Below are 25,971 nucleotides of genomic sequence, written 5' to 3'. Positions count from 1 at the left end.
ATCCTAAAGGGAGAGAAACAGGGTTGCAGACAGGATGAGTCAGAAGCAGAGGGCCAGTGGAGCACACCACTGGAGTTCTTCTGTTCCCACATTTCTGGAGCATGTGGCACTGCCTGCCAAGGTTCTCTTTTAGGAGATAAATTTATAAGGCCAAGACTCATGATGCCACCCCTGATTAGTGCTGAGAAAAAATTACATGTAACTGTGAATTGCAGTTCTTTCATAGCCAAGTAAACTCATGTTCCCAACTCCATAGAACAATGATCTAACAGAATTTTCATTGTTCATGGTTTTTCACTTACCAAGATCTACCCAGATACCCTTTCCACTGTAATCTCTGGTACCCACTCCATAGAACCCAGGTTTGACTTCAATGGCTCTATTCTGCTACCCAAAGAGCCTGGCAATATTCTGCTTCATTGACTGTAATCATATATTACCCAGATGACAACCTAGCTATATGTCTCCATGTAGCACCCCATACAAGGTTAGAGGTCACCAGATGTTTCACAAACAGGTCCACAAACACCAAGCTCTTGTCTTGATGCCCCTTTGGTACAGTTCCATCAGGTGATGAGCTGATGTACCAGTCTTCACCAGGACAGGGGTCTCAGCTGAGCGAGTCTCCTCGGGTCACACTTAATACCTCTGAGACCTCCCAGGAAGCCAACTCAAAGTTGCTCTGGGCACATGCCTTTTAAAGTCATCAGTTCATCCATCTACACATGTTACTACTGACTTCCCTTCTGTTTTGCTCCTTGCACCTCAGAGGACATTTCTGGACGTTGTCAGAATCTAGAGTTTGAGGGAACCTAGTTTAGAGTTCACTTTCCCCTTCAGCAGATCCTCAACTAAATATTACCTTTCAAATCATACAACCACGTAGACTTCAAGGCAAAGGGTAAGAAAATAAAATGGAATTTCGAATGAACTTTGTTTATTTGTTTCCCTAGGCATAGAGAAAGAAGCAGGCTGGGGTCTGTTGTGAGTCTGGACACTGCTCCCTAGCTTCCATTTCAGACTCATGGGCCCTGCATTTAATGTGGCATATTATTAAAAAAGAGGTTAGAAAGGTAACTTTTGCCCTGAATATAATTCAAATAAAACCCACCTGCCACTCCCTAGCACCTCCCAGCAATACCTGGCACTCTGCAGCACAAGAGGAAATTGAGGGTTAGCTCACCTGACCTCTCAGAATCTTAGTCCTAAATGATACCAAACCATAAGACAGAGAATCCAGGCTGCACTCAGTAGAGCAGGAACTTGCTCAACTGTGACTTGGGAGAAAGAAAATACAGTAGAGGCCCCAATCTTTCTGATGGGCTTCCTATTATCAGCCAGGTGCAACTCCCCACCCCCTTCTTTCTGTCCTATCCTATACTGCTAATGAGCAGCTAGGAGATCCTGTAAAAACTTCATTGAAAATTTCAAAGAGTATTTTAAATGGAGACAAAACACCTAGAAAATGCCCACCATCATCTTTGTTGAGGGTCTGAAACAAATAAAAATCATAGTTTGAGACTATTTCTCGGCTAACATTTTCCTATTTAACATGAAAGGCTCCACTGCCCCAATTCTCAGCCTTGCTGAATTCAGGATTCTCCCTGCAGTGGTTACAAGGACACATGTAAGCAAAATGTCAACTTGGGACAAAGGTAATAATGGTAAAACTGTAGAAGCTAAGGTAGCTAAACTACTTCCCACATAGCTTTAGCAAGTTTCAACACCAAATTAACCACCTACCCTTTTAAGTGATTTCTCAAATCCCAACAAGTTAAACAAATCATGCAATACAATCAGTATGGTCTGTTAAACTTCCCCCACAGTTGCTACTCAAAAGAGTACAGAAGTTTCCTGTCCTTGAGAGCTAGGATTCTAAAGTGTAGGAGGCCTCAGCTGTGGCTGGTTCAGAGGGAGGAGTGGGGTTGGAAGGCCCAGGGAAGCAGCACCCATTCTGGCCCCTGGGCAGCAGCTTTACCTGTTTCCACTGGGGGGTGGGAGCAGGGCGACCCTGCTCAGGTAGGCAGCAGGACGGCTGGCTGACCCCACGCTCTTGTGTCGGCTGTGACACACAGGTCAAGTATGGGTGGGGGACAGGACATGGAGACAAAACAAAATAAAATACATTAAGGTAGGAGAAGACACAAAAAAGATACTCATGCATGGCAGACAGACACATATCTATGAGCTGGGAGTGGGGGGAGACACGGAATTAATTCTTAGAAAGTTACACTTATAACAAAAACAAGATACCCTACCCCCGCAAACCAAAAGCAAATGCAAAAGGAAAAAAAAGAGGCAATCCAAAGCTGGAATTTTCATTATCCTCTTCCTTAGCTCAAAGCTCTGAGCCTAAACTACTAATTCAGGTTTGGAAAACTAATCTTTCTACTCAAAATGAGGAAAACAACCTTCTCTTAAGGGCAAACTTCCTCTCATGGAGAGCATTCCAGCCTTCCCGAAATGGGGCAGATCCTGCAGTTGCCAGGCAACCTCAGATGTTTACCAATGAATATTATCATCTTCTCTATGAGCCATGACATGCATGATTGGAGTGTGAAGATTAATAACCAAAGGCTAAATGTGAGAAGAAGTTAATTATGGCCAGACTCCAAGCAAAGTCAGTAGCCCCCTCAGCCTGGTAAATTGGAACAATGGCTGATATATATAGAAAAGATGAAGAAAGAGAGTAAAAGAATAAAAAGAATGGGGTCCCTTTCCTCTGGATGTTCTCTCAGGTCATTAGGGAGTTTTACAAGAAATTTTTTGTGTAAATCTCAGAATCCCAGCACCTCCTCTTGTAAGACATCTTTGTGACTTTCAGACAAGCAAGAGGGAGACAAGACATAACAAAGACACCTCAAGTTAAATGCTCCTGTCTAGCACTCTCTGGTTTGACTTATGGGAATGAAAGTTAATTTCTACGATGACTCTTTAAAATGTTCATAACTCTTGAGGACAGCCTAGGAAAACCATTTGCAGCACACAAAAGAAGATCTACCACAAGAATGTTTATTACCTCTGTACTTTATCATGAAAGATGAGAAACAATGAAAACATCCAACACCAGAGAAGAGTTAAGAAAAGCATGGCACAACATGGGAATATGCCCAAAGTTATGTGAACAATGCAGAACAGAAGTGTATATTAAGAATGACCTCAACTATGGAAACAAAAATGACTAGAAAGAAACAGCAAAATGTTAACAGAATTAGAGGTGTCTTGATTACCTTTATTATAGTTTTCAGCATTTTCCTCAATAAACATCCACCTCTTTCATAATTCAAATATGTTTGTATGTATATGAATATATAAACAAGTATAGATATATACAGAAATTTAAAACCCCTCTTCGGATTTTTTTGTCACAGACACCTCACACCTGAATGGTGAGGATAAAGCAGTCCTGAAAGCACACAAGGAGCTTATAAAACACTTTTTCTCTGCTGCAGTCAGACAAGGGGAAAACCAGACACCAGTCTTGAGTGCATGAACACTCGGCTGAGACACACCCCATCCCATTTCACTTGACTGAGAAGATCCCTCCTTCCTATGTGGTCAGACCAAGTGTGGATGGGTGAGATGTAACATGGGGTTTACCTGTCTCCTCATGCCAGTGGACTGTGGAGGTGCATTCTCTTCAAATTTGGCCAGCAGCTGGGTTGCCATGTATTTCACTTTGTTCTGATTGCCAAGGGCCACATCCATCCTCCTGTCTGTCAGAGTGCTCACCAGTGTGGGCCTTCCTCCTCTGTAGCCCCGGGGTACTTCCTCCTGATAAACACCAACACCCAAAACCTGGCCTCTGTTACATAAGCCCTCCCGCCACAAATGCCCTTCCCTCAAAGAAGAAGGGTGACCAGTGCCTGGCAAGGTGGCTGGTATTTTTGCTTTAGGTTAAGCTTAACAGCTTCCCTTAAGGTTCTAATCTCAAGATGCCGTCAGGAAGACTTTGGTGCATGGGGCAGTATAAAGAGGTACTTGGACTTTTGCTGGTATTGCTGTATCTCAGAGAAGTCACTGCCCTCTGCCAAATATGTAATTCTAAAGGGACAGGAAAGCACCAGGGCACACGTGTCTGCTCCCTTGGATGTTCTCCAAAACATTAAACAAAGGCAGAAGCCCAATGAAAAAGCATCTGCCCACAAAAATTCTCAGAAAAAATGAATATGAGGGGCGCCTGGGTGGCTCAGTCGGTTAAGTGTCTGACTTCAGCTCAGGTCATGATCTCGTGGTTTGTGAGTTCAAGCCCTGCGTCGGACTCTGTGCTGACAGCTCAGAGCCTGGAGCCTGCTTCAGATTCTGCATCTCCTCCTCTCTCTGTCCCTCCCATGCTCATGCTCTGTCTCTCTCTGTCTCTCAATAATAAATAAACGTTAAAAAAAAAAAAAAAAGAATATGAAAAGATCTAGCAATATCAATTTGGAAATTAAGGATTTAAGCCAAAAAGGGCAATTTGAGGGGCGCCTGGGTGGCGCAGTCGGTTAAGCGTCCGACTTCAGCCAGGTCACGATCTCGCAGTCCGTGAGTTCGAGCCCCGCGTCAGGCTCTGGGCTGATGGCTCGGAGCCTGGAGCCTGTTTCCGATTCTGTGTCTCCCTCTCTCTCTGCCCCTCCCCCGTTCATGCTCTGTCTCTCTCTGTCCCAAAAATAAATAAACGTTGAAAAAAAAAAATTTAAAAAAAAAAAAGGGCAATTTGATCATTCTAGCAAATCCCAGATAATTCTTACCTCTTCCGATTGACTGGTCTTTCTCCTCTTTCCAGCACCATCCAAGTCCTTTTCCTTTTTATCCTATACCAAGAGAGGAGGGACACTGCGTTATCCTAGGCACTATAACTTGCCTTTAGGTTTGCAGTAGGTCAAAAACCTCTTCCATTTTACCTTGGGAGAACGTTTCCGAGAGATGGTCTGCCCAAGTTTGCTTAGGAAGGAGATGGGAGATTTGGTGCTAGCTATAAGGACTGCTTTCTCCTCAGCATTCAGGTCCAAGGCATCTGTGAACAGGAAGCAATGTTTGAGGACAGCCCTGGAGGGGCTTCAAAGTACTGACCAGGAATACCTCCTTGCAGGTGGCTCAAAGAACCTCAGAAAATTCTAAAGGCTCATCTGCTCTGACAAAACCAAGGAGAACTCAGCAGGAAATTCCACAAAGGAAATGCACACTTAGGTGTGGATGTTGAGCTTTTTCTTTTCCATCCATGTAAACAGAACCAACTTTTTCTTTCAATCCACTTCGGTCAAAAAACCCTCCATTTTTGCTTTTCAAAAGTTGGAATCTGCCTATGATTGTTAGTTACAATTGACTGCTAAAGCCTCACCTTTGTGATAAAAATTTCAAGGTGGAGGGAGAAAGGGAGGAAGGGTATGTGGTTTAGGGTCACTGGTTTTGATTATGCATTTAGCTGCACATAAAGGCAGGGCTCTCCCTAAATAGGTATACTGATGCTACAGTGTGGATTTCTGCTGTAAGAACTGCATATTTTATCAGAAAAAGCCACGGACATCTCTATGAGTAAGTGGACTGGAAGACATTGGAGAACCACCAACTCTGTGGATTCTAATGTTTTATTAGTAATGCTAATAATTTTTTAAATAATTGAAACGAATAATATACTGCAGGTATTTGTTAAGTCCTTTTGTCTGCCTAACATTCTCCTTAGCATATCACAATTTTATGTTATACATACATAAAATCCAGTTTGCAGATGGGAAAACTGAGGCACAGGGAAATTTAGTAACTTGCCTAAGGTCAAACAGGTCGAAGAACTGGGAAATAAGCCCAGGTCGGGTACCATGGTGAACACTCTAAAGCATTATACTACACTTACTCCAAGGGACAATAAATGACAACAGGGACATTTTTTTGTAGTACAGTACTCTGGTAGACTGAGGCAGCAGGCTAAGGGCCAAACAAAGACTTTGGAAAGCACTAAAAGGTAGGAGAAGAGAAAGAAGCCATAGAAGCAACAGTTACAGAAGAAAGAGAATGAGGCAAACAAGTACAGGACCACAGAAGCCAACAAGCAGAGAGAACTTCAAGAAAAAGGGTATCACTCCAGAGTTCTGAATAATGCAGAAAAGCCAAGTGCATGAGATGCAAAATGAGAAAAGAATACAGATTTGGTGATTTTTCATGACTGTGGAGAACAGTTTTGGCAGAGCAGTAAAAACAGAAGCCGGGTTGCAACGTGTTATAAAGTTTAGGCCTTAGGAGGCTGAGGCCTTAGGTATAAACCACTTTTTCAAAAAGGCTGGTTCTGAAACGGTGTGAGAAAGTAGTAGAGTCAGGGAAAACATTTTGCATAGGAATGACTTTTGTGTATTTATAGGTTTAGAGAGAGAGATGTGGGAAAAGAAAGAATGGTTGAGAACACACTAGCAGAGAAGGAAAAATTAATGGAACAAAGTTCCAGGGACTTATCCAGAAAGCCAACTAGGAATAACAGAGTAAGTGCAGGTTTGCTTTTGGTGGTAATGATGAAGGACATGGTTGGAGGGAAAGACAGAAAAGCCAGGCAACAACAGAGAAGAAATGGAAGATCTCCATACCAGTGTCTGCCAGCCCTTACCACTGGAGGGGAGTGAGTCCTTGAACATCTCGTAGAACTGAGTCAGGTACATCACCATAGTCAGCTTGTCAGGCTCCCCCACTGAGGCCATTTCTTTGCCTGTCATGATGGGAGAGATGCCCAGTTCTTTCTCAGCAATATCAAAGGCCAGCTGGTTATTCTTCTCCACATTTTGCTCATCCAAAGAGTCAAAATCTCTAAGAAATGGGATGAGAAAAACATATCAAGAAGGCTTGCTTGTCTTCACACCAGAAAACACAGTATCAATGGAGTCATCACCATTTCTTAGTCTTTTAGCTGAAATCCAGGGTGCAATCTGAGGGCCAAACTATTGATCTCACCTTTTAGTCTCCTTTTTACTAAGAAAATGAAAATCATCCTCAAGAAGAAATGATTAAAAATCTACTTAGAAAGGAAAAAAGAGTGGAAAAGATGAAGAACTACTCTCCTTTTTCCAGTAACATAAATTTCTTAAAGGGTAAGCTCAAGAAGAGGAACTATCTTTAACATGTATTCTCTTGTATGTTGCATGTCATCTGTACATATTAAATTAATGCTCAATAATGATAAAAATCCTATTTGGATCAGACTGCTTCTAACGGCCTAGGATTATCACTTGCTGTGTCATTAGGACCAGACAAGCTGTTGATGTACTAACTCAGCTCTGGTAAATCTTACTCAGCCTTCTACTCGAAGGGAAATTCCAAAACCTTCCTCAAAAGATTTTTCCATCGCTAAATTTCTTGAGTTTTCCCAAGTATTTAGATTAACCAACACTTCCCACTGGATTTCAAGCTTCTTGCCATTCAATCAAGTAAAGACTGATAGCATTCTTCTTTAAGAGTTGATTTCAGATCAACTGGGAAGGGCTTATTTTGTGTTAACCTACTACTGACTTCCATAGCAAGTTTTTCATTTTTCTAAATGCCTTCTCTCTATAGATTAAGCCTATTAAACCATAGAGGCCTCATCCTGAATGAAGTCATCATAGTCTAAACTGTGCCAAATTACCTACTCGCTGCTTTGTGTTCTATTACAAGGAAATTCCCTAGACCTTCTGGAGGCAGCCTTTGGTTTGTTCTAATAAGAATGCGTCCCCTCCCTCTACCATCCCCCTCCACCTCACCTGCTAGGTTCCCTTCAGTTACTTTTGCCTCCATTTCCTTTTCTTTGGTTCCTTCCCTTTGGAAGAGAACTGATTGACCTGAACCTTCTTCTAAAGCCTTCTGTATCATTCATCACAATCCTTCTCAAGCTAGTCTCTCTTCCTCTCCCGCCCTTTTTTGGTGGGGATGAAAAAGCCCTACTTTCACTTACCATTTACCAACCTCTGCATTAGCTAAGGGATAGGAACACTAGAGGTCACTTAAGTTTATCCAAGCAAATCAGAAACCTCCATTCCTAAACCACACTACATAAGGCTATTTTTACTAGCTCTTGCCTCATTAATTTATAACCTATTATAAACAGAAACTATGTTTCTTATGTTTCCTTAAGCAATCATTAAAACAAAGCAAATGCACAAATTTGGGCCCTAATGATAAAAGGACAGGCAGCCAAAATAATTCAACATGCTCTGCTTCTGTTTTTGGATCTTCTTGTTTGGCTTCCATGGGGTAAATCTGAGTGCACCAGTCACTGCAACTGACTTGGGGTCATCCTATTATACTGATTCTGCATTTAGGTGAGTAAAGAATGGCCAAAAGGGAAGATGTTACCGATAGAAGTGGGTAAGGTAGCCTGAATCTTATGGACTGGACAGAGTATGTTTGTAAAAGGTGCAATTCTTAACAAAGAGATAATACCAATGAACCATGATAAATCGGGTAAGTGTTCATTGTTTTCTGTTTTGTTAGTAGGGACATATTTGCCTTCGGCCAGCCAAATGTTCTAGTGAGGTTTTCCTTATGCCCAACAGCATTTGAGAGACAGCTGGCTGAAAAGAAGAGTTCAACCAGGGGCCAATGAACAGAATTTTCCTTTGTGTGATGTAAACAGGTCCAGGTGGGTGTTAAAACCAGTTTTTGACGTTCTGAGTGCTGTGATTTTAAAATCTCACCTGGATTCAGCTACATGATGCTTGACATACAGTTTTAAATATAACTAAATCAAAATTAATCACTGCTTTCTAGAGTAGCTTGCTACGTAACTCATTGTAGAAAAAAGTACATTTGGCTATTTGATAGCAAAATACTCTGAGGTGCTTAGGGAATACAAAATAAAACACAAAGTTTGTCACAACTTACATCAGATCAGGGCGGTATCTATGGATGATCGCACACAGAGCCAGTCCACTTTTCCAGGACATGGTAAGATCTGTCACATTTACCCCTGCATAGCCATCTGTCTGCCTTTGGCACCAACCCAGTAGTTTGCTTGAACGAGCTACAGACTCTAAAACAATAAAAAAAATATCAGAAGTGTGGTCACCTGGTAGCATTGATAGAGGATCCTCTTTGCAATACCCATACCTAATTTGAACAGTTACTAAAGGTTGGGACAAAAGAGCTGTCACGGTTTTTCAAAAGTCAGAAGCTATGTAACTGGTATCATGACAGTAGAATTTTAGGTAGATAAGAAACTACCAATTTACCCAGACTCTGAGGTCAATGCCAGTCACAACGGGGGTTATCTGGCCTTGCTCATGTAAAGCCCAGTATCACTGCCGCATTGTTTGATAGGGACTTAGATGGAACAGCGCCATCTACTGACCTGTCACCCTCCCTGGATAGTTGCGTGGCAGCTAGCTGAGGAAGCTCCTTCCCTTCAAAGCAATCAGGGGGAGTAGAGCAGAAAAGATTCCATTCGCTCTGGCAACATGTTAATCAAAGGCAAACAAAGCCCACTCTTACACTTTCCAGAGTACAGAGCGATTTGCCAAGTGAAGAAACTCTGTAGGATTACATTGGCAAGGCCAAGGACCCCAGACCAGAACAATCAATCCCTCAGGTCAGGCTTGGCATTCTATATTATAAATGATCACATCTTGAAAAGGTGAATACAAGAACACATATGCTTGGATGTTTTCCAGTTTATTGCTGTGCCTTATAAAAATCTGTAAACTGCATCAGAGAAGCTCTGATATGCAGCATTTAAAAGAAGCTGTAAACTCCTATTTGTGTCCAAGAATGTCTGCTCTCTTACTTTTAGCAGCTGGAAATAACTAACCTTCTACGAAGTTCTTTAGTGTTTGGGAACTTAACAAGGTAAAAACTGCAATATCATAAAAATCCTATTTAAGTCTGAAATCCTATTTAAGTCTGAAAATGTATCCTAAAACTACACAGGGAACCACTCCTGGTGTTATTATTGTAAATCAGAAATTTACTTCCGAAATTAATTTTATTCAAATGTCTTCCAAGTCTGTCTAACATGTATTAGTCAACTTCAATACTCTAGGCCCTAAAATGACATTGACAAAGGTGTATTGTCTGCTTAGATGAAAATGTTTCCAACTGCCTGCTGGTTGTGATGTCCACCTTGATATCCCAATAGCATGTCAAACTTTCTCATCCTCCCACTTCCTTTTCCAAACTGATGGCAGCACCATTCACAATGCTCTCTTGACCCATAATGCAACCAAACTGCCAATGCCTATTGATTCTGGCTCTCTCACATAATTAATAATGACAATGACAAAGTGGCTGCCGTTTGTGACCACTTGCTGTATGCCAGATGTTGTAATAAATACTCTATACATGTCATAGAAGCCTCATGACTATAGTATGGAGTAGGTATTTGTTAGGCCCATTTCACAGACAAGGAAACCAAAGTTCACAGATGCAAAATAACCCGTTCTTGCCCACACACTTCACAAATGGCAGAGCTTGAACTGGGACTCCATTGCACCCAGCCCCAAAGTCAGAGTTCTTCTAACTATGCTCCATGGCCTTGTCCATCCTCAACATCAATATCAGATTTAGGCCTTCACCACCATTAGCTTGACAACTGCAATGCAATTCTTTTCTTTTCTTTCTTTCTTTTTTAATGTTTATTTATTTTTGAGAGAGAGAAAGAGAAAGAGTGTGAGAGTGGGAGGGGCAGAGAGAGGGGGAGACACAGAATCTGAAGTAGGCTCCAGGCTCCGAGCTGTCAGCACAGAGCCCAATGAGTGGCTTGAACTCACGGACTGCGAGATCATGGCCTGAGCCGAAGTTGGACTCTTAACTGACTGAGCCACCCAGGTGCCCCCTGTATTTCTTTTTAAGTTTATTTTTATTTTTGAGAGAGAGAGACAGAGAGAGAGACAGAGAGAGAGACAGAGAGAGAGAGAGGGAGAATGCATGTGCATGAGTGAAGGAGGGTCAGAGAGAGAGGGAGAGAGAGAGAATCCTAAGCAGGCTCTGTACCATTAGTGCAGAGCTCAACATGGGGTTCAAACCCATGAACTGTGAGATCATGACCTGAGCCGAAACCAAGAGTCAGACACAACCGAATGAGCCACCCAGGCACCCCTGCGATGTACTCCTAACTAGTTTCCCTGCCTCTGGCATTTCCCTTCTCCATCCCATCTTACATGCAGCTGACCAGGCATACTCTGGTTGCTCTTCTTTTAAAAAAAATCCAGGGGCCCTTCAAGGCACACAAAATACAGAATGGCCTTTATCTCTGCAACTGTATCCTGGCAATGTCATAATACTCAGCTAAAATGCCACTGCTTCTTCATAAAGCCTCCCCCAGAAACCTTGGTTGGTGTATGTGTGTGCACTCACTCCTCTCTCTCTCATCAGCATTTGTATCTGGTTTCTCTTTATATCCTCCTAAAACCTTAGACTGAGGGTTCTCATCCTTGACATTACTGACATTTTTGGCTGGGCAATTCTTTGTTGTGGGGACCTGACTTGTGCACTTAGGAGGTTGGGCAGCATCCTTGAATGACAATAGCACCCTCCCCTAGTCACGACAATCAAAAATGTCTTCAAAGGCTACCAAATGTTCCCTGAGGGGCAAAATCACCTCTGGTTGAGAACTATTGCCTTATACAGTACTGTGCACACTAATAGCTCAGTACTGACTACTCTGAATAGGTTACTTACATTTCAAAGGTCATTACTTAGGGGGGGTCTGGGTGGCTCAGTCAGTTAAGCGTGTGACTCTGGCTCAGGCCATGGTCTTGCGGTCCTGTCTGTGAGTTTGAGCCCTGCAGTGGGCTCTCTGCTGAAAGCTCAGAGTCTGGAGCCTGCTTCAGATTCTGTGTTTCCCTCTCTCTCTGCCCCTCCATCACTCACACTCGGTCTCTCTCTCTCTCTCTCTCTCAAAAATAAATAAACATTAAAAAAAAATGTTTTCAAAAGGTCATTACCAGAACTCACCATTACGAGTCAACTTCGGGGTAGTTTGGGAATTCACTAGGTTCTCCATTTCCAGATGAATATCTTTTGTTTCTCCAGTATCATATAAATGACGCACCTGGCAGAAAGTTAAAAAGCTGTAAAGAAGGAAAATCAAACACCAAGTAACAAGTTCCCACCAGAGAGCAAAAGACTGAGATAGCAGGTTGGGCAAAGTTCCGATAAAAGTTACAACAATGACCTTTAAATCCTTTCTGGAATGTGGTGGGGTTTACATACAAACAAACATATATTAACAGTAATAAGTGTGCTCTGGGGTGCTTGAGCAGCGGTTAAGGTTAAGCATCTGACTCTTGATTTCACCTCAGGTCATGATCTCAAGGTTCATGGGTTCGAGCCCCACATCGGGATCCATGCTGACAGCAAGGAGCCTGCTTGGGATTCTCTCTCTCTGTCCCTTCCTCTCTTACGCTCGCTCTTGCTCTCTCTCTCAAAATGAATAAATAAACATTAAAAAAAGAAGTTGGGGCACCTGGGTGGCTTAGTTGGTTAAGTGTCTGATTCTTGGTTTCAGCTCAAGTCATGATCTCACGGTTTGTGAGTTCAAGCCCTGCATTGGGCTCTGTGCTAACAGTGTGGAGCCTGCTTGAGATCCTCTCTCTGCCCCTTCCTTGCTCATGGTCTCTCTCTCTGTCGCTCAAAAAAAAAAAAAAAAAAAAAAGAGAAAAGGAAAAAAGGTTCTAAAAATTAGCTATTCAGCCTTAGAGGGCCTTCTGATAGTCACTATTGGACCATTAATGTTGCCCATTGACAGCAGGTCTCATGGACCCCTTCTACAGAAGGCTTGAAGCTATAAACTTCAGGCAGAAAGTAAATAAAAAATTACACAAGTACATAGGCAAATATGTTGAATGGGCTGCTTTCCAGAAATTGCTGGGCTCTATGGGATTACTGTGCTTTGTAAAATGTCATTCTCAATGCATTTATAAGGCTTTAGACATTCTGAGAAATAACTCAGCATCACAAAAAAATTGACCACCAGTATCTTTTACTTGCAGACAATGTTCTAATGTTCAAAGTTCTTTCAAGTGAATAATCTCATTTACCCTCACAATGATCCTGTGAATAGCAGGGGTTATTATCTCCATTTTACAGATGAAGAAACTGAGGTTCAGAGAAAATGACATGTCCAAGTCACAAGTGATTGGTGGCAATAATGCAAGTGGAAGTCACATTTCCTGAGCAGTGAACAAGTGCTCTATCCCCTACAACCTGCAATTTTAATTAGGAGGCACGGGATAAAGTCTTAGGTCCACCATTTTTGTCACATGTGATCTTCTGGCAAGTCATCAACACCTCTCTCCCTTTGCTGCTCAATCTGTTGATGGAAAGTAATACCTACCTTCAGTCATTCCAGAGAGACATATATGTGCATTATGAAAGAAGGGTGGGTATACGGTACTAATAGACACGTTTCAGTGTTTCAGAGGTCTGGTCAGTCCTGAAATGGGCTGAGAGGTAGATAACTGACTAGAAGGCTCTTACCTGGCTTGGACGGAGGAAGTTGATGTTAATATTGGGATATCTGGTGACAGGGTCTATGCTGTACTGGCTGAAGTTCTTACTCACATTCTCAGGGGTGGTCTGAGGCAGCAACCTATAAATACTTTCTCTGCAATAACATACAACAATATACTCAGAGCAGTGGCAAGCACCATACACCTCTCCCTCTCCTTTGATAACATTCCTATTTTTTGACACTGCCCCCCAAAAATCTGAAGGATATGACAAATCCTCATCCTTGACCATTATTTTCCTCCAAACCTACATTAGCCCCTGCTCTCATTCCCACCATGCCAGTGATTCCACAGACACTGAACTGGTTAAGGGCCGGTAGCAAGGGAAAATACACTGTAGTGGGCTGGGATAAAAAGCCTGATCCTAATTTAAAAGGCAACTAATTTACTGTTTTGTTTTGTTTTGTTTTTTTCAAGGAGGACAATATTTAATTTTTAAGAAAATTACAGATGAAAAAAGAACTTGCTACCAAAATTGCCCAGAGTTTCTTAAGTAACAGACTTAAAATGCTGTCAACCACCAATTGCACCCAGGAAATCTTATTTCTCTAGTTCTTCTGGTCAAGGCATTTGTTCTTTATTAGCAAACAAATCCTAGGATTCTTAACCTCTTTTGTAATAATCTGCTTCAAAATATCTGACATTTGGGAGTTTGAGAAATGTTTACAAGCAGTTTGGGATTTTCTTTTGAATTCAAAGTCATTTTTTATTTCTTTTCTTATGTTAGTATGTCCCCTGCTACTGCACTGATTTCATTAGTTTAAGTCTTTCTACTTTGACAGAAGATTTAATGTACTATTTTTATGTATTTGTTCATGTGACTGTCATAAAGAATCAGATACTGTCCTTTAATGGAATGCAAAGATTCAGATACTATTTGTCAGTAACAAATTTAATTTGAAAAGGAATAAAAGAAGACCACTTAGATTAAATAATCTTTACATACCTATGATTTTATAAATAAATATCTTGCCTTTCCTTTCTTTAGTACGAAAACATCTTTAATTAAGAAAGGAAGAGAGAGAGAAGGAAGAAAACCTGTAGTCTGCCTGAGGAGCAAACCATTCATCACTCCCAGTTTTCTCGTGGAAGAGACACCTGGCTGCTTTCCATTACCTCTCAGCCAGGACTTCCAAGGGGCTTGTTCCTAGAGACCAACTTCGTACCATCCAGGCAGAGTCCATAGCAGCTAGGAAGCCCCGGGCTATTCCTGTTCCCATTGGCCAAAAAGGCTATGAAGGAGAAAGGAAATGAGGAATTAAATAAATTGTATTTTAAAAGAGGGAAACTAAATTGAGAAACGAAGAAAGTTTGCTGTTGACAGTACTTTTTGGCAACTATTCAGATACTGGGCTTTTCCACTTCATAAACTGGTAGAGGAGCAAATCACAAAAGCTGCAGAATTTCCATCCATACTTAGCATGTCTGGATGCCCTAGAGCCTGTAATCCTTCCCTACTTCCTGGTGTAACTCCTGTAGGGAGCTGACCTATGCTGCAGCATGTTGTAGACCCTCACTCTACAACCAGGGGTACTCACATTTGCTCTTAATTATTATTGTTTCCTTACTATTGCTTCTTCTATAAAGTGCTGCCATCCTTACTACTCACCTCTAGGAGGCTGTCCCCAACCAGAGCCACTAACAACTGGTGTCCATTCTGCTCCCGCACCAAGGCAGCATTCTCAGAGGCGTACATACAAGTGAAGTCGAACATGGCCACGTCAGGCTGCCCATAGTGATTGATGGCAAAATCCAGAGACGGCAGCTGCTGCTGAGTGGAGAAGTCCGCTGCCTCCCTGGCATAGTTCAGCAGAGCCTCTTGGTCCACGTTCTCCCGGGAAAGCAAGAGCTCTGTGTCGGCATAGTCCTGTCTCCAGAGAGAGAAGCAGCTTGAAAGAGAAGCCCAGCAAGAGCTACACTAAACATGTCAGACATAAGCTAGTTTCACAGCTTTTCCTTTCTTCTTAAAGTGATTTCATATCCCAAAATAAGTCTTCTACACAACTTAAAGAGAAAAGAGGCAGGCTGTTTCCTTCTTTATTTTCTTTAAGGAGGCTTCACACCCAGTGCAAAGCCCAACGTGGGGCTTGAACTCACGACCCTGAGATCAACACCTGAGATGGGATCAAGAGTTGGACTTTAACTGACTGAGCCACCCAGGCACCCCAGGGTCGGGAGGCTGTTTCTAAAAGTACAGACTTGGGGCACCTGGGTGGCTCAGTTGTTAAGTGTCTGACTTCAACTCAGCTCATGATCTCACAGTCCGTGACTTAGAGCCCCGAGTTGGGCTCTGTGCTGACAGCTCAGGGCCTAGAGCCTGCTTCAGATTCTGTGTCTCCCTCTCTCTCTGCCCCTCCCCCACTCGCATTCTCTCTCTGTCTCTCTCTCTCTCAGAAATAAAAATTAAAACTTTTTTTAATTAAATAAAAGAGCACAGGCTTTGGCACCTAAAAACACAGTCCTAGCGTTTCCATTTACTTGGAGCAAGTCATATTTCTTTGATTTTGCCCAATCCATCTCTTAGAGTTGTTTTGAATACCAAATAAAATAATTTATGTGACGGTACTTTCTAAACTGAAAAGATATTTTATAATTTATGTTATTATTGGCAATCATTATCTTCTGGGTAGCAAACAGCTTTTGGCAACTGGGACCATATACAATATTTAGCACTGCATAATTTATCAAATGCAAAGGGAGTACTCGAAAGCTCCAGTGCCAAAGATATAATGTGGCAGCAACAGCAGTTCCAGGGGGCTGGCAAGAAATAAACTGAAGATGGAACAGAGGTTTTCAAAATAATACATAAGATTCTGAAAGGCTTCAGAGAAACCCAGCAACAAAGAAAAACAACGATGAGAGGAAAACGGGCTTTCCACATAAAGAAGTGAAAAACTCCTTTTCTGTTTTGGGGATTCCTGGCTAACTGAGCCAAATCTTTACTCTTCTAACATGGGGCCTAAGGTTTGTTTCCAAATGTCCTTGATGGTGCTTTAGGCTAGCACTATAAGATGTTAAAAGTCAAAACACAAATACTCAAGTTGGTCCTTGAAACAGTGTTTGTTCAACATTGAGTAAGTGACCACAATGGGTTTAGTACTTAGCAGCACACATAGAAACATGGCCCCTGCCCTCTAAAAAAATAAATGAAAAGCAAGATTATTCCTACATATGGCCATACCTTGGAGAAACTGCAGATTCCATTCCAGACCACTGTAATAAAGTGAATATCGCAATAGCGAGTCAAATGAATATTTTTGGTTTCCCCGTACATAGAAGTTATGTTTACACTATGCTGTACTCCATTAAGTGTGGAATAGCATTTGTCTAAAAAGAAAACAGCCTACCTTAACTAAAAAATGATTTATGGCTGAAAAATGCTAACCATTATTAGAGGGTTTAGCAAGTTGTAATCACTGATCACAGATCATCATAACAAATGTAATAATGGAAATGTTTGAAATATTGTGAGAATTGCCAAAATACGACACAGAGACACGAAACAAGAAAATGCTGTTGGAAAAATGGCACCAACAGACTTAGTGCAGGATTGCCACAAACCTTTAATTTTGTAAAAAAAAAAAAAAAAAAAAAAAAGGCAGTACCCGTGAAGCACAACAAAACAAGGTATGCCTATAATTTCAACTGATAACCACAGTTCTGCCTAAGATGGTAGATTTGTTTTAACTTAGTCCCAAGGCATACCACCAGGTTCACTGGCTACTTCTTATTGATAAAGCATCCAACCAAGTATACCTTGCTTATGTTTTTGGCAGAATGGGCTGTACAAACTGCTTTGCCCTATTTCTGCTTATATACATAAAGGAACACAAGGCAGAGAAACAGATACAAGGTCCATGAATGGAAAAGAGACTGTGCTGCAGGCACGTGCTCATTGGCATGCCCCCAACACTGCTCTCAGATAAGGCAACAGTGTAATTCAGTGACATGATTCATTATCATCCTGAAAAGACAAAAGGCACCCTGAAATTCAGCCATGAGTCTGTGGTAAGAACTGTACAGGTCTGAATCAGCACATCTGGTGCCTCTTCTATCCATTTCATCACATGGGGATAGTAATTCTGATTCAGACTGAAGACCAAATAGGACTTAAGAAACTCTCCTTAAAGAGCCACTACTCTGTGGTTCTCTGATTTCATTTTCTGCTCATCATCTTAGGGAATGTCCTACAATTATTCACTTAGAAAAAAGGCTGAGACAGACCTCTCATCCATTGTTAGATCATGAAGAGGTCAAAATATACCTTGATCCAGTCAGTGTTCCCTAGACTTCTGATAGTTGTATCTGCAGGAAAACCAGAACCATTCTCAGGCTTCCAGGTCAAACTCCCTTCCCCCCTACCACCTTCTCCCAAAAGACGACCTATTAACCAACCAATAATCAGTCATACATGGAATTAACTATAACCACAAACCAAATCACCTAAAATTAAACTGAGTATCAGAGATAACTGAAATCTGACATTTGCTTTAGAACAATCCAATGGCAGGAGTGGGGAGTGGGGTGAGGTACTACTGAAATAATATTGGCCACATAATTGTTAGAGCTGGAAAATGGGCACATGGGGGTTCATTATACAATTCTCTCTAATTTTGTTTACATTTGAAAATTTCCATAACAAAAGTTTGGTTTTTTTTTTAAGTTAAACTAAAAAACATTAGAGGAGTTCATTTTCCTAGGAGGTGAGATGGGTGCTCATTTTCATACCCTTGAAGGAAAAACTCATCAGACAATAAAATTCTTTCCCTTAGTGGTCACATTAACTAGTACGACATAAAAAGAAGTTTGAAAGAATACATTACTCACATGCAGTATCACCCCTTTGTCTAGCAAACTCTGCTTTTTGGCTGTCATAACAAAATAGTGTGTATCATCTTTGTAGTAAACAATATTCTCCAAGTCGATACCTGCAACCAGAAAACAAATGTGTCACGTAAGGGCTTGCTGAAACGAAGGTACATTAGGGCAGCCAGAAAGTTGTACACAGGCCCACAGAGACAAGGGCTGTAAAACTCCAGGAAGAGAACATGAAAATAAAGAGATGTCTGAGCCCAGATTTTCACTTCCTGCATGTTCAGTTCATGAGAAGAGGGGGAACTTTGTTTTATACCTGCACTATCCTATAATTCACTTGATACCCTAAGGTATCCTAAAAACCATGAATAGTAGGCAGAAATATATGGATTTGAAAAAAAAGGAAAGGCTAACTTCTAGTAAGAGGGTTTGGGTTGGTTCTCAGGTTAAACCTCTTAGATAGTCATCAAAGCAACTGGGAAAATCTCTTTGGCTTTTAATAGGACAACTAGATGCCTGGAAGCAGAGTATGAACTACTGACTTTTTAATTCAATTAATCTAAAACATTGATGTAATTAATGGAAAGAAATCATGTTCTAGAAGATGGAACTGAAATTTGCTGCATGTTTTTGTTGGATCAAAAATATCAAAGTTAGTGTATTCAAAAGTTATCACACAACAATCTCATTCCTGTCTAGCACATGGTTTACTTCATGCCCAAACTGGACCACAAGACTGTATACTCAAGTGTGTAAAGTCAGGTTCTCAGTGAACCAGAGAACTATCAACCAATAGCTTACTGCATTGAGCACCATCACTCAGAGCCATAACATAGGGGAAGGGCTTGGAGAAGAGCTGGTAGAAGACAGAATGAACCCTTAAAAACAAATAAATAACTAAATCCAGAGCAGCCCTGTCACTGTAAGGAAGACAAAGAACACTAGAGTAGGAGATAGTGATAAGGAAAGCATTATACTAACAACAAAGTATAGAAGTGAAGAAAGAGCAGAGGGGCAAACAAGCAATAATAGCAATGACCACCCACCCACTCTACCAAACCCTCTAAGAGAAGAATCACAAGCAGTTATTTAAATTTTTATCCTAATTGCTTTGGAGGCATCTATACCAACCTGTGGCTTCTCTCAGTTCCTGGAAAAATTTTTGGTTGAAAATAAAAGCCACACCACTGATCTCTTCCACTTTGGCTTCTGCTGTTGTATTTCGGTTAATAAAATTTGCTGTAATGGCAATTGCCAATTTGCCACGAAATTCTTTCCGGCGAAATCCTAGAAGGAAAGACATTTTCAGAGGTGGCCACAGCTTGCTAGAGAAGAAGGAAGATCACTTCAAACAGAAAGGGATGCTGATGAAGACATTAGGGAACATGAGGGATGGGAATCAATGGGAAAATTTTAGGGCAATTCTTCTCTATCTGAAAATAAGGTTTACCTGCCAAAAAATATAAGAGTTCAGGAAAGAAGTCAAAGTCTCCCCCATACTAACAAGCAATATGAAATCTAACTGACCAGAATATTACTTAGTGCAAAGGTTTCCAAAGGAAAGGAAAGGAAAGGAAAGGAAAGGAAAGGAAAGGAAAGGAAAGGAAAGGAAAGAAAAAAGAGAAAAGAAAAGCCACCAGCTTACTAAACTTAGATTTAATCCTGCAACCATTTAAAGTCAACCATTTAAAGTACAGCTTATCTCCTAGTGCCCTAACAAGTATGTCCTGTAAGAAGTAACCAAGTACCAGTTGGCTAGTGGAAGGCTGGGCTTGCTATTCAATTAGTATAAACAGCACATATATGCTGATTTTTAGGAGTATTGATTCTGATGACACAAACTCTCACTCACCCCAGGGTTGGGAAAGGTTACCCTTCCCTCTGCTATGAAGCAGGCAAAGGGGTATTGACAAATACCTTCCAAGGTGTTCCTACGGCCATCCCCTCCGATGATCACTTCAAATTCATATTCTGATACAGGATGGGTTTTGGGGTGGACAAGTGCCCGCCAACCTATCCCTGTGGACCAAAGTCAAAATGAAGGTCATCACCAAGACCATATTCATATACCTAAAACACCTTTAGGTACCAAAGGCAGACTGCACAAAACCCTAAACAGAAAACATTAGGTGTAAAAGCATGAGGTACAAACACCACAGAAAGAAAGAAGCCTTGAAGAAGGCTCACAAAGGAACATTCCCCATCATATGATTTGCAATAATGAATACAAGTGTTTGCAAGAAAGGCCTCCCCATTAAGGCAAAAGTTCCTCAAAAGATATAGTCTGTACAACTGGAGAAGGCTCTTTAACTAGTTCTGAAAATAACCCAGAGATTCTTGTAGTTTTCTCCCTTGATTTCATCTTTTCTCACCCACTCAATTCCCTTTTATCCCTTTTTCATTTGTCCAATCCAACTCACGTTCATTTTCTTGGTCCTCAGGAGGCTGTACAAGGCCTTGGAATTCCACATTGACATGGATCTCAATGCCTAGGATCAAGGCTACTTTCAAAAGTATTAGCTGAAGCTGACGGATACCTAGGGGAACAAAAAGATCATACTAGTGAGGGCACACTGAAAAGAGAGTATCCGTCAGTGATTACTGCTCAGGTGCTCATCTGCCCACCTGTACAGTTTACCCAGATTCTCAAAGTCTCTGTAGCTGGAGACGTTTTCCAAACCGTGCTTTACAGCTTCTTTCCTTCTTTTTTAAGGGAAAATAAATCCTCTGCAAGAGATGTTCTAGAGAGACATTCAAGGTCATTCCCACCTCTTGGGTTAGGTGTTCAAAACCATCAAAAGCTCTGAGACAACAGAGATTGCGGACAACAGGAGACTCTCTTTTCCATCTTCCCCTGATTCAGTCAGAGCCACAGTCATCTAACAGCATCTACAATCCTGACAGGACATTGTACCTACCATAAGAGGCAAAAGATGTGCACCCATACGTAGGCTCTCCAGTCTGATATAAAGGGGCTGCACTACTTGAGATTTCCACAGCATCTCCCTTTCATCTTATTATCTCACTCATCTTCACATACTCTATAATTATAAAGTAAGAAGGGGAAACCTTAATCTCTTACCATTCCCCCTCCCACCACTGGTCTACAGGTGCAGAAACTAAGGCTCAAAATGACTGAAAGTCTTGCTCATTATCACACTGAGATTTATTTATTTCATGTCCAATGAATGACTACCAAGTGGTAAGATAAAAACCTGTCCCTAATGTAGGACTCTCTCAGCTCCAAGGCAAATCCTACATAAGGCAGACAAATCCACTGAATCAAATGACCCTTGGTCCTCTCTTAAGACCAAACTCACCTACAGCTTCTGACTAAGCTGGTACATGCAAATCCTCATCTAAGCCATCTCGGTTATTTTCCCCTGCTTACCACAACCACCACCCTTCTGAGTCACACTCCTAAAGGCTCATTAAATCCCATTCTAACACATATTGAATATTTGCAGACAACCGGATTCCAAGATGCTTTACATATTATAGCCCAACAGATGGGCAGAGTACTTCCTCTGCCAGTGGAGTGTGGTAGCTGTTGGCCAATATTTGAAGAGTTGGCACAACTGCCTCAAACAGCCAAAGTTAAGCAGTTTAATGTTTTTTGCAGGACACATCTGGAGGAGCTCAGAACAAAAGTTCCTTGATAAGGCTTTCCTGGAATCATTAACGATGATCAATAAACAAGACTTGAACTTCATAATGTAGACATCATCTGTTCTGAATCACTTTTTAGATAGGCTGCTTACTCATGAAAACAAAATCACTGTCTGCATTAACTTGTATTTACTCTATAGGGAAAAGCATGGGCCCAAGCTGAGCTTGGAGATGACAAAAGTACAGCAAGAGCTATCCAGGTTGTAGACCTTATGAAAATCACTTAACCAAACGAATCTCATTACTGATTTGCCACTTATGACAAAATTAGGAGGCTGCTTCCATAACTGTGGCTTTACAGAAATGCATCCCCATAGCATTTTGTTCTTACATTAGTAGAGTATCTATCATATCACATTAGACAGAGCCTCATGCTTTGTGCTTCTTCCCCTGAACTAAAAACCACCAAAGGGTCAAGGCTCAAATTGGTAGTATTTCCTAGCCTGGCCCCGATGCTGATCCCACCCACTGCAAGTACTCAGTAAGAGTTCAAGACCTAACTTTAGAAATCCTTAAGCTAAACTCATTTCATAGGAGATAACCCTTGCAGGTTAGAGTCCTAGGTTACAGACCACTGCATCACAGGTATTTTGACTCCAAGCAGAGTGCATTTTCTATACATTAGATACTAATGATATCAGAACAAACTGGGCTGGATGAGTATGAATTCCTCAATCTGCCTCTTTTTACCGAACAAGTGGGTAGAGGTAGGGGTGAGATCTTATAGGGGAACTGGTTTTACTTACTGATATGGTCAATAGCTCCAGCACAGAACTTGCCATAGAACTTCTTGGCACCCAGACCTCGTAGATCATGTATGGTGAATGGCCAGAGATGCAAGACATTGTTGCGGGAGAAGGCATCTCGTTTCTCAATAACAACCACTTTAGCTCCCAATAAGGATAAGTCAATGGCTGTACGGAGACCACAGGGGCCAGCTCCAATGATGAGACACTGAAAAACACAGCTGCTTTCAGGGCAAAGGGAGCACCTCTTAGGAAAGTTCACATTTCTATAACAGTTTCATGGATCACATAACCATCATTCCCCAAAGCCCCCAAACAGGGGTATTCTCCCAAGAAATCTTGGGAGACCCAACTGGGTCACAGGAGACAACCTACAATGGCTTGAGAGAAAAGCTGGTGATTGTTATGGATACCGGAGACTCTTAACTGTCAGTGCTGGACATAAACCCAGCACGTGTTCACCTGTAGATCTGTAATACATTGAAGTGGATCATCATTTCAACAAATGATCTGAAAATCAGATGTCACCTTAATTGACAGGAGAGGATCTTTTGCGAGGTTTCTAAGTCAAGGAGATTTCTGTCCAAAGAGACACAGATTATTAAATACATAGTTCAGGCAATCTTTTTCTTTTTAATGTTTTATTTATTTTTGAGAGAGAGGGAGAGACAGAGTGCGAGTGGAGGAGGGACAAAGTGGAGAAAGAGAGACATACGGAATCCAAAGCAGGCTCCAGGCTCTGAACTGTCAGCACAGAGCCCGATTTGGGGCTTGAACTCACAAACTGTGAGATCATGACATGAGCCGAAGTTGGACACTTAACCGACTGAGCCACCCAGGTGCCCCATATAGTTCAGGTCAGGCAATCTTAAGAGTCTTGGGATGAGTCTACTACTCAAGGATTCCTAGAAGGCAACTTTCAAGAGCCAAAGTTTTATGTGCTGAAAAGAGTTCTAAAATCACCATCTTTAGACCAAAAATCCAGGAAACTGATCTTCAAGACCCTTATTCTAGAAAGTACTCAGGGTGAGAATGGACACTTAACTAATTTGTACTCTATTCACAGAAGGGAAAAAAGACATAAAATGTTTCTGGTTTTGAATTCATTTTATTTGTAATAAAATTCCAGAACTCAGTCATAAAAGTCATGCCTCTAAATTTCTTGAATTCTGATGAGTATCTACCCAGATGCAAATCCACTGGAGGAGGTATCCACACAGGGCAAAGTAAAGCTCATGAAAGGACATTAATGATCTAGTCACGAAGTCATCCGCAACTTCATTTCTTTGCTAGCCTGCTCCAAATTTCTCACAAAAGGTGTTTTCACAAAGGAGGAAAGCAGGAAATATATTATTCCTTCTCCACTTCCTTGTACCTACCCCTGCACAGGTGACTGAGTATCTCCCCTGTTTCATGAAAACTCTATTTCTCTAGATTGTGAAGAAAGCAAAAGAAATATTTTGGCTTACAAGGCCCTTGCTTATCAAAACAAATCTTTGGAATACGGATGAAAAGAGGTCTGAAGCTTGTGGCAAATCCCCAAGTTAGCAAATACTACCTATACCTTATCGGTCATAAGTATGGAATAAAGACTTTATAAACGTGACATGACAGGTATTACGAAGCCATGTTCAGATAGGATGCTAACAGGGCATGGCTACTTCTTTGCTAAGTGACTTGCAGCCTCCTAATAGTGTGAGATTCAAAATAGAGCCTCAGGGAAAAAAAAAGTTCCTATACCACTTGACTTCAGGGTTGTTCAGCTCTTAAAGAGCTGAAACACTGAATGTTCAGTATGTGAATACATGAAGTAAGAATAGGGTCGGGGGTGCCTGGGTGGCTCAGTTGGTTAAGCACTAAGTGTCCAACTCTTGATTTCGGCTCAGGTCATAACCTCAGGGTTCATGGGATCAAGCCCTATGTCAGGCTCCACACTGAGTGTGGAGCCTGCTTGGGAGTCTTTCTCTGTCCCTCTCCAACTTGCACACACACTTGCACACGTAAGTTCTCTCAAAATAAATAAACATTTTAAAAAAAAGAATAGGGTCTGGGAAATGGGAACAGTCAACTGAACACAGGTAACGAACCCACGAAGTTTCAACAAGGTAGAAGTTGGACTCTCCGTGATAGGTCTTGGCTAGACTCTGCCTAGTTCTCACCTAGTCTACCTCTACCCAATCCTTTTCTTTGGCCTACCTCTACTCAAAATCTTTTCTTTTCTGGTTTAATCCTTAGGTCAGTGACCCCAAAGCCTGGGAGAAGCCGAACCCTTACCTTGGTGTTAGTGCATGCTTTTCCCTTTTTGTAGTCTTTGTGGCTGCCCCGCTTGTCCAACTTTGCCCACAGGGCTTTGGCTTTCCAGTAGTTAAGCTTGGACTTGAGCTTGTGATAGAAGGAGCGATAGTCCTTAGGCTTCAGTTCTAGGTGGTCACATAGCTCTTGGAAGGCCTTAAGGGTTCCCTTGCAGGTGGTGGCCTGCACAAACCGGTCAAAGAGGACGTGAGCGCGATTCATGGTCTCATTCTTACTGTCCTCCATGCTTCCCCACTCTCAGCACCCCCAACAAAGGGGGCAATGGGATGGCTGTTGATCCACCCGATTCCGTCACATTAATCTAACAAAAATAAAGAAAAAGGAATGGTTAGCAAATCCAAATGCCTACCTACAAACATTTGCTTTTCTTTTCTTTTTAAATGTTTATTTTTGAGAGAGAGACAGAGTGCAAGAGAGGGAGGGACAGAGAGGGGGAGACACAGAATCCAAAGCAGGCTCCAGGCTCTGAGCTGTCAGCACAGAGCCCGATGAGGGGCTCGAACCCACAAACCATGAGATCATGACTTGAGCTGAAGTTGGACACTTATCCAACTGAGCCACACAGGCACCCCGTACCTACACACATTTTCTAGGATATGTACCTCTTTTTCAAAGTGGAGTTCCTAAGTGTCATATTCATTCAACAAATGTATATCCTATACCTTTTTGTTTTAAATGTTTTTTCCTTTAACATTTTTATTTATTATTGAGAGACAGAGAGACACAGAGCATGAGTGGGGGAGGGGCAGAAAGAGAGGGAGACACAGAATCCAAAGTAGGCTCCAGGTTCCGAGCTGTCAGCACAGAGCCTGACATGGGGCTTGAACTCACAAACTGCAAGATCATGACCTGAGCTGAAGTCGGTCACTTAACCAACTGAGACACCCAGGTGCCCCTACCCTATACCTTCTACATGCCAAGCACTATCTCAGACACTGGGGATGGAAAGATGAGTAAGACAGTGTTTGCTTTCAAGGATCTTACAGTTC

The 25,971-nt window shown here is 41.7% G+C and overlaps 1 protein-coding gene across 1 annotated transcript in view; it reads right to left on the bottom strand.

Moving 5' to 3' along the window:
* Window positions 1–25,278, bottom strand: part of MICAL3 (microtubule associated monooxygenase, calponin and LIM domain containing 3) — a 120,606-nt gene extending 95,328 nt beyond the window's left edge. Inside the window, exons 1-16 of the mRNA XM_047066980.1 lie at window positions 24,944–25,278; window positions 22,670–22,877; window positions 20,675–20,791; window positions 20,172–20,273; window positions 19,386–19,541; window positions 18,267–18,367; window positions 15,049–15,306; window positions 14,556–14,671; window positions 13,408–13,534; window positions 11,884–11,980; window positions 8,818–8,965; window positions 6,572–6,768; window positions 4,884–4,996; window positions 4,731–4,793; window positions 3,601–3,774; window positions 1,979–2,062 (exon numbers count right to left, since the gene is read on the bottom strand). Of these exons, the coding sequence (XP_046922936.1) occupies window positions 1,979–2,062; window positions 3,601–3,774; window positions 4,731–4,793; window positions 4,884–4,996; window positions 6,572–6,768; window positions 8,818–8,965; window positions 11,884–11,980; window positions 13,408–13,534; window positions 14,556–14,671; window positions 15,049–15,306; window positions 18,267–18,367; window positions 19,386–19,541; window positions 20,172–20,273; window positions 20,675–20,791; window positions 22,670–22,877; window positions 24,944–25,207 (2,325 nt within the window). The 5' untranslated portion in view covers window positions 25,208–25,278. The remainder of the gene's footprint in view (window positions 1–1,978; window positions 2,063–3,600; window positions 3,775–4,730; window positions 4,794–4,883; window positions 4,997–6,571; window positions 6,769–8,817; window positions 8,966–11,883; window positions 11,981–13,407; window positions 13,535–14,555; window positions 14,672–15,048; window positions 15,307–18,266; window positions 18,368–19,385; window positions 19,542–20,171; window positions 20,274–20,674; window positions 20,792–22,669; window positions 22,878–24,943) is intronic.
* Window positions 25,279–25,971: the final 693 nt, after the last annotated feature.

This window comes from Lynx rufus, unplaced genomic scaffold (assembly GCF_022079265.1).
Source record: "Lynx rufus isolate CCGP_SWC_20201006 ecotype Redwood Valley unplaced genomic scaffold, mLynRuf1.p SCAF_7, whole genome shotgun sequence".
In the NCBI taxonomy this organism is placed as follows: domain Eukaryota; kingdom Metazoa; phylum Chordata; class Mammalia; order Carnivora; family Felidae; genus Lynx; species Lynx rufus.
Note: the sequence above shows the minus strand (reverse complement) of the source record. Positions and strands in the feature narration are given on the sequence as shown.